General features: G+C 37.3%; 1 protein-coding gene across 6 annotated transcripts in view; it reads right to left on the minus strand.

The window, feature by feature from the left end:
• Window positions 1–14,613, minus strand: part of HEATR5A (HEAT repeat containing 5A) — a 141,462-nt gene that overhangs the window by 66,854 nt on the left and 59,995 nt on the right. For all 6 annotated transcript variants that reach the window (XM_064292379.1, XM_064292380.1, XM_064292381.1 and 3 more), the window contains exons 15-17: window positions 8,887–9,050; window positions 8,627–8,802; window positions 1,633–1,738 (exon numbers count right to left, since the gene is read on the minus strand). In XM_064292379.1, the coding sequence (XP_064148449.1) occupies window positions 1,633–1,738; window positions 8,627–8,802; window positions 8,887–9,050 (446 nt within the window). The remainder of the gene's footprint in view (window positions 1–1,632; window positions 1,739–8,626; window positions 8,803–8,886; window positions 9,051–14,613) is intronic.

Consider the following 14,613-nt stretch of genomic DNA (forward strand, 5'->3'; position numbering starts at 1 on the left):
AAATTGCATTGTTTATCTTTTTGTGGTTGAGTTTTAGCAGAGTAATGCAGATTTCAGAGATCAGGCACTGGTCGGAGATGTCATAGCTGAAAATTTTTTCCCAGTTTGTAGGTGGTGTTTTTACTCTTTTGGTGAAGTCTTTAGATGAGCATAGGTGTTTGATTTTTAGGAGCTCCCAGTTAGCTGGTTTCTCTGAAATCTTTACTTTCAAACAAAAGAAATGCAACATGACTAAACAAATTTTTACATGTTTATAAAGTGATCTGAAAATGCTCTTGTCTACTAGTAAAAAAACGAGGTTTTAGAAACTGTAATTTAAAATGAGTCAACTAAAGTAACAATAAAATGAAACCAAGAGAGAATAATATAAAGAATCAAATATGAAAACACAGAAAATTAAGTGTAATGAGTTTCAAGGCAACTACAACTTGACAAAATAAGCTTCATATTATGAACTTATAAGCAGTATTTTATTACCAGAAATCACTGCTGGCAAAACTAGTAAACAAGCAATCTCATCAATTTTCTGAGGGCATTATCATTAAGATAAGGTGGAAATAACTATGTAAAATATAAATCTCAACTTGGATTGTTAATGCTACTGATTGAGAAGAAGGTTTATGGTAGTTATTTAACTCTAGTTCCTTTATGATCATTTTCTGAATTTTTCTTTTTCTGTCTTCTTTAGCCATTAGGAATTTGAGAAACAGCCCTTATATACATACAGCTGTTAATAGTGATATTCAATAAGGTCTCAGGAACATTAATTTCATATAAATTCCTAGCACAGTTAACCTACAGAGTAGGTGGTAAGGGTAGCCATAAAGAAAAGAATTTGAAGAACTGAATATTGCAAGAAATACGAGCCTCCTATATTCATTTAATATGCCAAGGCAAGGACCAAACTTAAGTCCATTTAGATTTTTTCCCAACTATTTCCAACAATTTTCAAAAACAAAGAAGCTCTGTTTCAGAAGGTCTGAGGTGGAGGCTGATTTTGCATTTATATCAAGTTCCAAGGTGAAGGGATACTGCTGGTTCACACACAACACTTTGAAAACCACTGTCACGCAGGGGTGAGCAAACTCTGAAAAGGGTTAAACAGTAAATATTTCAGGCTTTGTAGTTCAGATGCTCTCTAATACAACTACTCAATTCTGCAGCTGTAGCACCCAAAGCAACCACAGACAATATGTAAATGAACGAGAATGACTGTTCCATTAACTTTATGTACGAACAATGATTTTGGATTTCATATAATTTTCCCATGTCACAAAAATCTTTGGATTTTTCAACTATTTAAAAATGTTAAAACCACTCTTAGCTCACAGACTGCACAAAAACAGGTAGCAAGCTACATATGTTCAACTAGCCAGAGTTTGCTGATCCTTGGTCTACAATACTAGGCTCAGTAGGTTAATGCACGGCTCTAAGCCAAGAATATAGCTTTGATTTCTGATGAACAAGTTTTATATGGAGAAAAAGGAAAGGGAGAATTCCAAATCCTGAGTATATTCATTAGGAGAATAAGGAAAATGGGGGGGAGGGGAGGAGAACAATAGCCCTTAAAAAAAAAAAGATCCTCCTACCACACACACACACACCCCCCGAATATTTAGAAAATAGGATTACCTTCAAAAAACTTGAAAATGAAGAAATAACATGTAACTGAACTACTTGCTGACGAGCTCCTTTCGTGTGCTTTATACTGTCCAAAAGCTGTTCCAATATAAGAAGCCTAAAACCAGAAGCAATAAGATTTAAAAGCAAACAGATAAGACAGTGGGTTTGTTAATAAAGACATTGCTAATTTGTTTTGTTGGAGCTGCTAAAATGAGGTAAAATGCTGAATTATTTTAGGAGAAGAAAATATATTATCATCAATGGAAAAATATTTTGATTATAGCTATTATGAACAGAAGGTAAAGAAAATTATTTTGTGAAAAAAGAAAAATGTATTAATAAAGACTTACCTTAACAAATTCAGTTATTTTAGTAACTACTTTCTAAAAACAGCATTTCTCAAAGTTACTTCCATCAATTTTGCTTTTAATACCAAGACTTATGATTTATAGATTCAAATATATTACTTCATTTTAAAGTTAGCACCAACTTATGCCATCTACAGTCAATCAGAAGCAGCACGATTCTTTACATATATATGTGTGCGTGTGTATACACAATTTTTTCTCTGGCTATAAAATTTCTTTCTTAAACACTGTTTCAAAGTCCTGCACTTCCTTTCCCCCCTTCTCTCAACTCAATGGCACCTAACAACATCTCCCTTCAAATCAGAAAAGGTGAAACAATGTTTAAGATTAATTTTTAGTTGTGAACTATGTTGATGGCAGGCATTGTGCCTTACCTATCTTCGTATCTCTAGTATCTTGTGGTTGGTATGTAGTAGGCAGTCAAATGTAACTGCCGAACAATCATAAAGGACGACAGCTTCCACTGAGTAAAAACAGGGCATAATTAGCCAAATATGGGATATGGATATACTTTTACCCAACCTTAATGTATTTCCAATAATATATCCCTGAAACCTTTTGCAAGATCTCTGTAATTCTCATAAGGCAACACAGCTCAAATATCACTCTGCTTCAAATAGAAATTTTACTTTCAAAGCAGAATAGATATGGGCACTGTGCCTTTAAAAAACCTAGAAGTAGAAGATGTTAGAAAAAGGAAGGTATGTATGCATCTTAGTTATCTAGTGCTGCTATAACAGAAATACTACAAGCGGACGGTTTTAACAAAGATAAATTTATTTTCTCACGGTCTAGTAGGCTACAAGTCCAAATTCAGGGCTTCAGCTCCAGGGGAAGGCTTTCTCTCTCTGTTGGCTCTGGAGGAAGACCCTTGTCATCAATCTTCCCCTGGTCCAGGAACTTCTCAGGTACAAGGACCCCAGGTCCAAAGGACACACTCTGCCTCTGGTGCTGCTTTTCTGGTGGTATGAGGTCCCCATCTCTCTCTGCTCGGTTTGTATCTCAAAAGAGATTGGCTTAAGACACAATCTAACTTTGTAGATCTCATCAACATAACTGCCACTAATCAATCTCATTAACACCATAGTGACAGGATTTACAACACATAGGAAAATCACGTCAGATGATAATATGGTAGACAATCACACAATACCGGGAATCATGGCCTAGCCAAATTGATACACATATTTTTGGAGTACACAATTCAATCCATGACATTCTACCCTCTGGCCCCCCAAAATTCATGTCCTTGCCACATGTAAAACACATTCACATCAAATCATAGCAACTTCAAATCCAAAATCCAAAAATTCCTCTCAATCTGTAAAATCTAGAATACAAGTTATCTGCTTCCAAAGTACAATGGTGGAACAGGCAGGAACAAGCTTCAGTTCTTCTTGAAGAAGGTCTAAAGGACAACCACATGGTCAGGTTCGTGAGTTTAAAAGCCTAAGTCATCACTGTTAGATCATATCCTACACATTTCTGCTATAATGGAATTGTGTCATGTTGAAAGTCCTAAAAACACATAAAGTTAGAGCTTGAGAATTTTGTTACACTGTAAGATAATTTGACCTGTATTATGGCCCAAATGACCATATAGGGGGGATACCAGAGCCCAAAATCTTTTTCTCCACCTTTTGCCCCCCGTCCTTACAGAGAGTGAATACACTCTTAATTAAAGGTTCAAGATAAATAACGACACCTATTCCCTCAGAGACCTCAACAAAACATTCTGAATCTTCAGGAAGATGGCAGTGACTTGTGCTCAGTAATCCCGAACTGGTATTCTTAAAAAAGTAGTACCAATCATAAAATTATCAGCTTGGAAGGAAATGATATTAAAAGTCTTAAATATAGATGGAATAAAAATACATAGTTACTGAATAGAAGGCAAAATCATATTGAAAATATTGATTTATTTTACACTTTTAGGAATGGTAGGTAATACCAAGCTTTTTTTTTTTTTTTTTAATTGTGCTTTAGGTGAACGTTTACAGCTCAAGCTAATTTCTTATTCAAAAATTTATACCCATACTGTTTTGTGACATTGGTTGCAACCCTCACAATGTGACAACACACTCCCCCTTTCTACCCCAGGTTCCCTGTGTCCATTCATCCAGTTCTTGTCCCTTTTGCCCTCTCACACTGCTTTCGGACAAGAGCTGCCATTTGGTTTCATATATTTGATTGTAAGAAGTACATTCCTCATGTGTGTTATTTTTTGTGTATAGGCCTGTTTAATTTTTGTCTGAAGAGCAGGCTTCGGGAATGGTTTCAGTTCTGGCTTCTGGGGGCCATAGTTTTAGGGGTTCCTCCAGTCTCTGTCAGACCATTATGTCTGGTCTTTTGATGTGAATTTAAATTCTGTTCTACATTTTTCTCCTACTGTTTGGGACTTTCTGTTGTTATCCTTGTCAGGGTGGTCACTGGTGGTAGCGGGGTACCATATAGTTCTTCTGGTCTCATGTTGGTGGAGTGTCTGGCTTATCCGGTCCTTTAGTCCTTTGGGCTAGTATATTCCTTGTGTCTTTGCCTTTCTTTACTCTCCTTTGCTCCAATTGGGATAGGACCAATAAATGTATCTTAGATGGCCGCTCACAAGCTTTTAAGACCCCAGACATTACTCAGCAAAGTGGGATGTAGAATATTTTCTTTATAACTGTGTTATGAATGGCAAATTTTTTAAAATGAGAATCATAACTGGATAAACTCTCCTCCTGTTTATCAACTCTCAGTTACATCATTTGTTGAAACAGCTCATTTATAATAGGGGTTCACATTAGAATCACCGAAGTTTTAAAAATTCCAGTATTATTAAATCAAAATCTTCAGTATTTTTTAGAGTGTCTGGATGATTCCGATATGCAGCAAAGATTGGAACAATCCTCAAGTTTAGAATTAAGTAATTCATTCTTTGCAATTAGGCACAAAATTTGACTTTAAAAATAACTACAAACAACACACAAACCAGATCAAGAACATCTCTTTTCTGTTAAAATATCTTGACTTTCTAGGACTTTTAACATTTTAGTGCTTTAACATTACCAATGCAAAGTTTCCTTATTTTTAGAATCTTAAGAGAATCAACTGATTTAAAAGAAGACTTAATTTCTAAATGCATAAATAATATACAAAAAACCCATTTCCAATCTTAGGGTAATTTCATGTCATAAAAAAGAGTTTCTTTTAAACAGTTTAAACACAAAGGTAGCCACAATAACAACAACAAAACGCTCTGAAATATTCAGTGTTGTTGTTATTGAATATATATATTTTAATTAAGACCGCTCTTTTCTAGAAATGCAAACATATGGCCAAAAAGAGAAGAGCACGACATTTTAAGTAAGTATTATATCTGTAATAGCAGAAAATTAAAAAATTAACTTTCCCAGCTATGTGATTTCTTTACCTTGGTCCTCTAACGACATCCACTGGAGAACACTGATAATCGCTCATGACCCAGTTTCTTTATCTAGGATCCTGCCGGACCACTTCCTTTAATAATCTCTGAACTACAGCCTACTATTTTTATTCCATTAGAATCCAAACAGAATAACAGATTTCACTTTGATCCAGGCTCAACTTTTTTATTAAAATAAGCAAAACCTCCTCTCCCTTAAATATCCATTCTATATATTAATTCAGGTGGAGAAACAAAGCTATGAACAAATTTTAAAGTTCATGAAATCTTAAACAACAGAAATAAGAAATCACCTTGAATTGACAAGTGGGCAACACATCTGAAAAGAAAAATTTCTCTAGGAAAGTAATAAAATCAGTATTATTTAAAAGGAAAGGTTGTAAAAAGCATATTCTCATTTTTGGTTTTTACCTTAAACCTATCAAAAAGAAGTTAGATAATTTAAACCCTGTGCCCACAAGGCCATGCCTGCTTCATCCATAGTAGGTGATGTTGTTAGTTGCCATTGAAGTGATTCCAGCTCATGGCAATCCCAAGTGTGTCAAAGTAAACTGTGTTCCACATGGTTTTCAAGGCTGTGACCTTTCAGAAGCAGATCATTATGCCTGTCTTCTGAGGCACCTCTGGGTGGGTTTAAACTGCCAACCTTTTAGCTAGTAGCCACGTGCTTAACCATTTATACCACTCATAGTAGTTACTGCTCTATTAATCCATATTATTTTAAATTGCATGTTCTATAAAGTACTATAGTTACAGATTGGTTCAAATTCCATCTTCTCCCTGAATTCTTATTTGAGTTCTCTAGACCACTGTGATTTTTCTCTTATATTTCGGTGCTATAATATATAGTCAAATTTTATCTTTAAATATCTTATAACCATAACTTCATAGTTACAGCACACACAGGGAGCTAGAAGTTATAACTATTTTTGAGGAAAATGTCATTCTTTGAAATTGAAGCTAGTAAAAATCAAGATAAATTTGATTCACTTTTCTAGCCACTTGAAGTACACCATCCCAAGACCTATTTCAGAAATGCATTGCTAGAAAGACTAAAATTTTTCTTAAGTCTTTGTCAAAGAAACCAAGGTAAATTCTCTAACTGGTATCTTCTGGAAAACATACTTGATAAAATGATATAATAAAGACTATGATCTGGTCAAATATTGTTGTCAGTTAACATGAGAGAAAAGAGGGGGGAGGAAAAGGGGGGAGGAGAAAGGGAGGGGAACAGAGAGAGAAAATGAATGAAAAATGAAGAAGAATCTTTATAGAATTAATTTGTAAACTGTTAACCAGTACAGGCCATGAGAGAGATTCACCCCCCATTTAAGTTTCTAGTTTCTTAGGTAGAAACAAAGTTTCCTGGATAGTGGATATGAGTACAGTCATGTATCACTTAACGTTCATGATATGTTCTGTGAAACAGGACGTTATATGATTTGGACATTATATATAGGCAGTCCCTGAGTTACGAATGTCTGGCTTATACACAACTCGTAATTAAGAACAGACTGCCATAAAGCCTATTATATTAAAAATCTGAGTTAGATATATACAATGGTTCGTAATAACAAACACATGCACTATTTTCTGACACTCATGAAAACACTGCTCAGTTTGAAGGTGTTAATCTTAAGTGTTAGGTCTGCTACATCCCGTTCTCTGATTGGGATTTCTGAACTCCATTATAAACTTATGAGAGCGCAGATGCATATGTGGTTGGACACTGCCCAAATGGATGTTATATGGTACCTGACTGTACTCTATTTTATTTTTTTTTAAATTTTTACTGTGCTTTAAGTGAAAGTTTACAAATCAAGTCAGTCTCTCCCATAAAAACTTACATACACCTTGCTACATACTTCCAATTATTCTCTCCCTCCACTTTCTCTTTTCGTGACCATTTCGCCAGCTTCTAACCCCCTCTACCCTCTCATCTACCCTCCAGGCAGGAGATGCCAACATAGTCTCAAGTGTCCACCTGATCCAAGAAGCTCACTCCTCACCAGTATCCCTCCCCAAGCCATTGTCCAGTCCAATCCATGTCTGAAGAGTTGGCTTCGGGAATGGTTCCTGTCCTGGGCCAGCAGAAGGTCTGGGGGCCATGACCACCGGGGTCCTTCCAGTCTCAGTCAGACCATTAAGTCTGGTCTTTTTATGAGAATTTGGGGTCTACATCCCACTGTTCTCCTGCTCCCTCAGGGGTTCTCTGTTGTGTTCCCTGTTAGGGCACTGACTGTACTCTATTTTGATCTTGGAGAAAACTTTTATCTACCATTATCAATTAAGAAACTGCCTTTCTCAGTAAGAGATCATTATCAACCTTTGGTTTTTCAAAGCAAAAGTTCATTTTGAGTGAACTGATAAAATCTATATTTGGAAATCCATCAAGCTGAAGACTAACCCCTGGACCTACAATGGCTCCAAAAAGCCTCTAAGGAAAGAAAGTCTTTTAGACCTAGTCTAAGCAGAATTCTATGTTTTTCTTTGCAACAATGGTTGACAAATCAATATTCTTGTATCATTACTGATTTTTTTCATTTACTTTTTCAGCTAGATGATAAGCCAACTGTGGGTGAAGTATTGTATCCACGATAGTGCCTAGTGTTTTAGGCATTTAATCATTTCTTATTAAATATTAGCCAGATGATTAATTCGTGGAGACCCAGTGACAGTGGTTAAGAGCTTGGCTACTAACCAAAAGGTCAGCAGTTTGAATCCACCAGCCACTATTTGAAAACCCTATGGGGCAGTTCTACTCTGTCCTGTAGGGTCGCTATGAGTCGGAATTGATTAGAGAGCAAGGGGTTTTCAGGGTTTTAAGTGATTAATTAAATAAGAACCTTTATCTCACCCTCAAGGAGCCCTGATGGTGCAATAATTAAGGGATCAGCTGTTAACCGAAAGGTCAGCAGTTCAAACCCACTCAGCAGTTCTGCGGGAGAAAAGATCTGCTTATACGCTCCCATAAAGATTATGGCCTAGGATATCCTACGGGGGCAGTTCTACTCTGTCCTACAGGGTTACTATGAGTTGGAATCAACTCAAAGGCACAAACAACATCTTACCCTCACCTGTCATCTATGAGAAATCTTATTTATCAGTGAAATCTGAAAGCATTCTTCTCACCAACCAGTTCTCTATCATGTATTCACTGAACAAATTACATATCATATTTCAGGATAAGTGAACTATTTAAGACGCTTACCTTTGCGCTTCTCCCACATGAGCACAGACAACCCCAAAGAGCCTGACTGCAGAGCTAATAACTGACAGCGTTGGAGGTAGGGGCTTAGGCACTGAATCTCCCTCTACATCATTCTCATATATAGAATAAGGGTCGTACTCGAGACTTCCACAAGCAACACCATTGCCAAGCAGGAGCTAAAAGGAAAAAATAGTATATTAGGCCTCTAAATCACTGTTCATAGACTAAATCTACCTAAGAATTATCGAAAATGACCATACCTGTTCTTCAATAAATCTATGGTCAGTCTCTTGTAGCAAAGGACTCAAAAGCAAGAGATCATCCTGATGACAGAGGGGTGGAAGTAAAAATGCAGATGCTGCCACCTGGATATCAGGGGCTGTCAAGTCAGCAGCCAGCTCTTTGAGTATAGCACCGAGGTTTCCTGTTGAAACAGAAAAACTGTAATTAGCGATTCAGAACTAGCAGTTATCTGACTAGAGTATGGGGTAAAAAAGCCCAGTTTGAGGCTTTAACCCACACACTGGGCAACATATCATAGCCAAAGATTATATGTCTCACCCTGAACACTGAAGTGAATGGTTCAACTATGTGCTACTGTCCACAAGGTTGACCAAGAACAGTTACAGAAAAGACATCTGACAGTAAACGTGTGTTTAAATACCTTACGGCATTGTGTAAATGCTACCCATCATTCTAAAGTGATATTGGTTATAAAAATAAAGAATACAAAAGTAGATAAATTATATCTGTTTAAAAAACATACGCTTAAAAAATGTGTGTTAAACATTTTTTTTAACGGAGAATTTCAAACTTATGCAAAAGTAGACATGATAGTATTATGATCCTTCATACGCTCTTCACCTGTCTTCACCAGTTCAATCTTGTTTTACTTTATACCCATCTACTATTCCACCTGCCTTCATATTATTTTGAAACAAACCGTAGACAGCATATCATTTCATCTATAAATATTTCATTGTATATTACTAAAGCTAAGGACTCTATTTCAAACATAATCCTAGTATCATTATCTCATGTTTAAAAAAAAAGCTCTAAACATCAAATATCCATTCAGTATTCAAACTTCCAATTGTATCATAAGTGCCTGTTTTTGTTTGCATGTATGTTTGAATTGAGCTCTAAGTAAGAGCCACACATTGCAGCTAGTTGATATATCCCAAGTCTCTTTTAATCTAAACTTCTTCCTCTATATTTGTTTTCCTTGCAATTTATTTAAAGAAACAAGGTTATTCATTCTGCAGAACAAGTAAAGGCTAAATGAAGCAAATGAGAATGGCTCAAAGGCATGTCTTTAAGCAGATAGATAAATTATAGACAAAATAATTTTGTTGGTAGTACAACAAACTAGAAGGTTTCACAGTGTGGACTGTTATGATCGCCCCCTCTATAGGTAGCTGGATCTAGAGGGTTGGTTTGATTTTTTTCTTTTTTGGTGGGTGGGGGTTGGGGAAGAGAGCAGACCACTTTATAGGTGGTGGTGTTCTTCCATAAGGATGCCTACACATTACATACACATTTTAGAAATTGGCTTATTTATCATATTGGTCTAAATTATCATTTCAAAGATGTTTTATCCTAATTTCTGATCGACATTCAATGGCAAATTTTCTCCACATAGAGCATAAAGAGTTTTTACCAATTTGTAATTTAAGTACTTTAGGAATGAGTAAAAATCACCTTAGAGAAACATTCGCTTTTCAAGGGCTATCAGGATGAAATGAGGACTGGGGTGATGTCTACTTATTAGAAGTGGTAGGATGAGTTAGTTAAGAAGGGTTCACCTGCTGTCATTTTCTATGTCATTAGTAGCAACAAATATTTATAGAGAACTTAACATGTCAGGCAATGGTTACAGCTTTACACACAATCCTCATAATAATCTCATGTGGTTGGTACTAATGTTTACTAGTACTGTCACTTTAGAGATGAGGAAAGAGGAACAGAGTTTGCTAACTGTCTGAGATCACACAGCATTTATATGGCAGGGTCAGAATGAAACTCAGGCTAGACTCCAGAACTTGAGATTTTAACCACTATGCTCATTCATTCCTTCAAATTCTGTGTAAGCTGCTATGGAGGAAAAAAAAATTATGTACTTCTTTCAAGAACCTATAAAATATGCGACACAAATACATATACATAACTAAAGTAGAAAGGTAGAAGTACTGTGTATCATAAAAGATGAAAACTGAAATACAGATAAATTTCAAAAAAAGGAGAGATTACAGGAACCGTGAAGGCTAAATGAAGCAAATGAGAGTTGCTCAAAGGGATGTACAAAATATTCATCAAAACAATTTTATTGGTAGTACAATATGCAAGGCATGTTTGGTACTGTAGTCAAGTGTGAAAATTGTGGTAAATCTCTCCTTCTCAGTTAAGGTGACTACAACATAACTGTTCCTGGACAAAATAATCAAAAATAGCTAGATTTTAAAACGTTAACAGCCTTTTGTTATAAAAAATCATCACTGATATTCATATTTTGATGGCAACAAGATATTCTCAGTGCAGAGAATATTAAAGTGTTTGAAAGAAGATTCACTAAAAAAAACTAAGGTTATTTACCTCACAAGATTAAAAAAAAAAAAAACTAAGCCATTATTACGACAGAAGTCTGCATTCGCTGGACAACGATGAAAAAAAGTCATTTATATTCTTAAATACTTTCTATGTAACAAAGGCAATTTTTTAATTGTGCTTTAAGGGAAAGTTTACAAATCAAGTCAGTCTCTCATATAAGAACTAATACACACCTTGCTATGTGTCCTAGCTGCTCTCCCCCTAATGAGACAGCACATTCCTCCTCCCCACCCTGTATTCCCCGTGTCTATTCAGCCAGCTCCTGTTCCTCTCTGTCTTCTCATCTCCCCTCCAGACAGGAGCTGCCTACATAGTCTCATGTGTCTACTTGAGCCAAGAAACTCACTCCTCACCAGTATCATTTTCTGTCTTACATCCCACTCCCATCTGTTTGAAGACTTGGCTTTGGGAATGGTTCTAGTCTTGGGCTAACAGAACGTCTGGGGACCATGACCTCTGGGGTCCTTCTAGTCTCAGTCAGACCATTAAGTCTGGTCTTTTTACGGGAATTTGAGGTCTGCATCCTACGGTTCTCCTGCTCCTTCAGGGATTTTCTGTTGTGTTCCCTATCAGGGCAGTCATTGGTAGTAACTGGGGACCATCTAGTTCTTCTGGTCTCAGGCTGATGGAGTCTACGGTTTATGCGGCCCCTTCTGTCTCCTGGGCTCATAATTACCTTGTATCTTTGGTGTTTTCATACTCCTTTGTTCCAGGTGGGTTGAGACCAATTGACGCATCTTAGATGGCCGCTTGCTAGCGTCTAAGACCCGAGACGCCACTCACCAAAGTTGGATGCAGAACGTTTTCTTAATACATTTTGTTACGCCAATTGACCTAGATGTCCCCTGAAATCGCGGTCCCCAGACTCCCGACCCTGCTACTCTGGCCTTTGAATTGTTTGGTTGTATTCAGGAAACTTCTCTGCTTTTGGTTTAGTCCAGTTGTGCTGACCTCTCCTGTACTGTGTGTTGTTTTTCCCTTTACGTAAAATAGTTCTTGTCTACTATCTAATTAGTGAACACCCCTCTTCCTCCCTCCCCACCCTTGTAACCATCAAAGAATATTTTCTTCTGTGTTTAAACTTTTTTTGAGTTCTTATAATAGTGGTCACATACGATATTTGTCCTCTTGCAACTAATTTCACTCAGCATAATGCCTTCCAGATTCCTCATGTTATGAGGTGTTTCACGATTCATCCTTGTTCTTTGCTGTTGCGTAGTATTCCATTCTGTGAATATAAACCCCACTGCCATCAAGTTGATTCCGACTTCTATCAACCCTATAGGAGAGCAGAACTGCCCCACAGTTTCCAAGGAGCACCTGGTGGGTTTCAACTGCCAACTTTTTGGTTAGCAGATGTAGCACTTAACCACTACACCACCAGGGTTTCTCTGTGAATATACCATAATTTATTTATCCATTCATCCACTGACGGGCAGCTTGGTTGCTTCCATCTTTTTTTTTTTTTTTTTTTAACTTTTATTGAGCTTCTAGTAAACGTTTATGAATCAAGTCAGACTGTCACACACAAGTTTATATACACCTTACTTCATACTCCCACTTGCTCTCCCCGTAATGAGTCAGCCCTTCCAGTCTCTCCTTTCATGACAATTTTGCCAGCTTCCAACTCTCCCTATCCTCCCATTCCCCCTCCAGACAGGAGATGTCAACACAGTCTCAAGTGTCCACCTGATACAAATAGCTCACTCTTCATCAGCATCTCTCCTACCCACTGTCCAGTCCCTTCCATGTCTGATGAGTTGTCTTTGGGAATGGTTCCTGTCCTGGACCAACAGAAGGTTTGGGGACCATGACCGCCAGGATTCCTCTAGTCTCAGTCAGACTATTAAGTATGGTCTTTTTATGAGAATTTGGGGTCTGCATCCCACTGATCTCCTGTTCCCTCAGGAGTTCTCTGTTGTGCTCCCTGTCAGGGCAGTCATCGGTTGTGGCCAGGCACCAACTAGTTCTTCTGGTCTCAGGATGATGTAAGTCTCTGGTTCATGTGGCCCGTTCTGTCTCTCGGGCTCATAGTTATCGTGTGACCTTGGTGTTCTTCATTCTCCTTTGATCCAGGTGGGTTGAGACCAATTCATGCTTCATAGATGGCTGCTTGTTAGCATTTAAGACCCCAGACGCCACATTTCTAAGTGGGATGTGAATGTTTTCATAATAGAATTATTTTGCCAATTGACTTAGAAGTCCCCTTAAACCATGGTCCCCAAGCCCCCGCCCTTGCTCCACTGACCTTTGAAACATTCAGTTTATCCCGGAAACTTCTTTGCTTTTGGTCCAGTCCCGTTGAGCTGACCTTCCATGTATTAAGTATTGTCCTTCCCTTCACCTCAAGCAGATCTTATCTACTAACTAATCAATAAAAAAACCCTCTCCCACCCTCCCTCCCTCCCCACCTCGTAACCACAAAAGTATGTGTTCTTCTCAGTTTATACTATTTCTCAAGATCTTATAATAGTGGTCTTATACAATATTTGTCCTTTTGCCTCTGACTCATTTCGCTCAGCATAATGCCTTCCAGGTTCCTCCATGTTATGAAATGTTTCACAGATTCCTCACTGTTCTTTATCTATGCGTAGTATTCCATTGTGTGAATATACCACAATTTATTTATCCATTCATCCGTTGATGGGCACCTTGGTTGCTTCCAGCTTTTTGCTATTGTAAACAGAGCTGCAATAAACATGGGTGTGCATATATCTGTTTGTGTGAAGGCTCTTATTTCTCTAGGATATATTCCGAGGAGTGGGATTTCTGGGTTGTATGGTAGTTCTATTTCTAACTTTTTAAGATAACGCCAGATAGTGCTTCCATTTTTTGCTATTGTTAACAGTGCTGCAATGAACACTGGTGTGCAGATATCTGTTCATGTGAGGGCTCTTATTTCTCTAGGATATATTCCAAGGAGTGGGATTGCTGAATCAAATATTAGTTTTATGTGTAGCTTTTTAAGGAAGCACCAAATCGATTTCCAAAGTGGTTGTACCATTTTACATTCACAAAGGCAACTTCTTACAGTCGTAAACTTACTTTTTGGCACTCTAATACAGCAACAGATAACAAAAATTTTAAGTTTTCTTTTGTTACTTAGCCATCTTTTCCAAATTAATTTTTGTTGTTGTTAGGTGCCATGGAGTTGGTTCCGACTCATAGTGACTCTGTGTACAAGAGAACGAAATGCTCCCTGGTCCTGCACTATCCTCACAATTGTCGTTACACTTGAGCCCGTTATTGCAGCCATTGTGTCAATCCATCTCATTGAGGGTCTTCCAAATTAATCAGATGAATAAATTTAAAGACTATGATTTCCTTCTGTATGAAAGATTTAGAAACTGCCATAGGTGATTACTGTATTATGAGCTATG

This window comes from Loxodonta africana, chromosome 10, assembly GCF_030014295.1.
Source record: "Loxodonta africana isolate mLoxAfr1 chromosome 10, mLoxAfr1.hap2, whole genome shotgun sequence".
Lineage (NCBI taxonomy): Eukaryota > Metazoa > Chordata > Mammalia > Proboscidea > Elephantidae > Loxodonta > Loxodonta africana.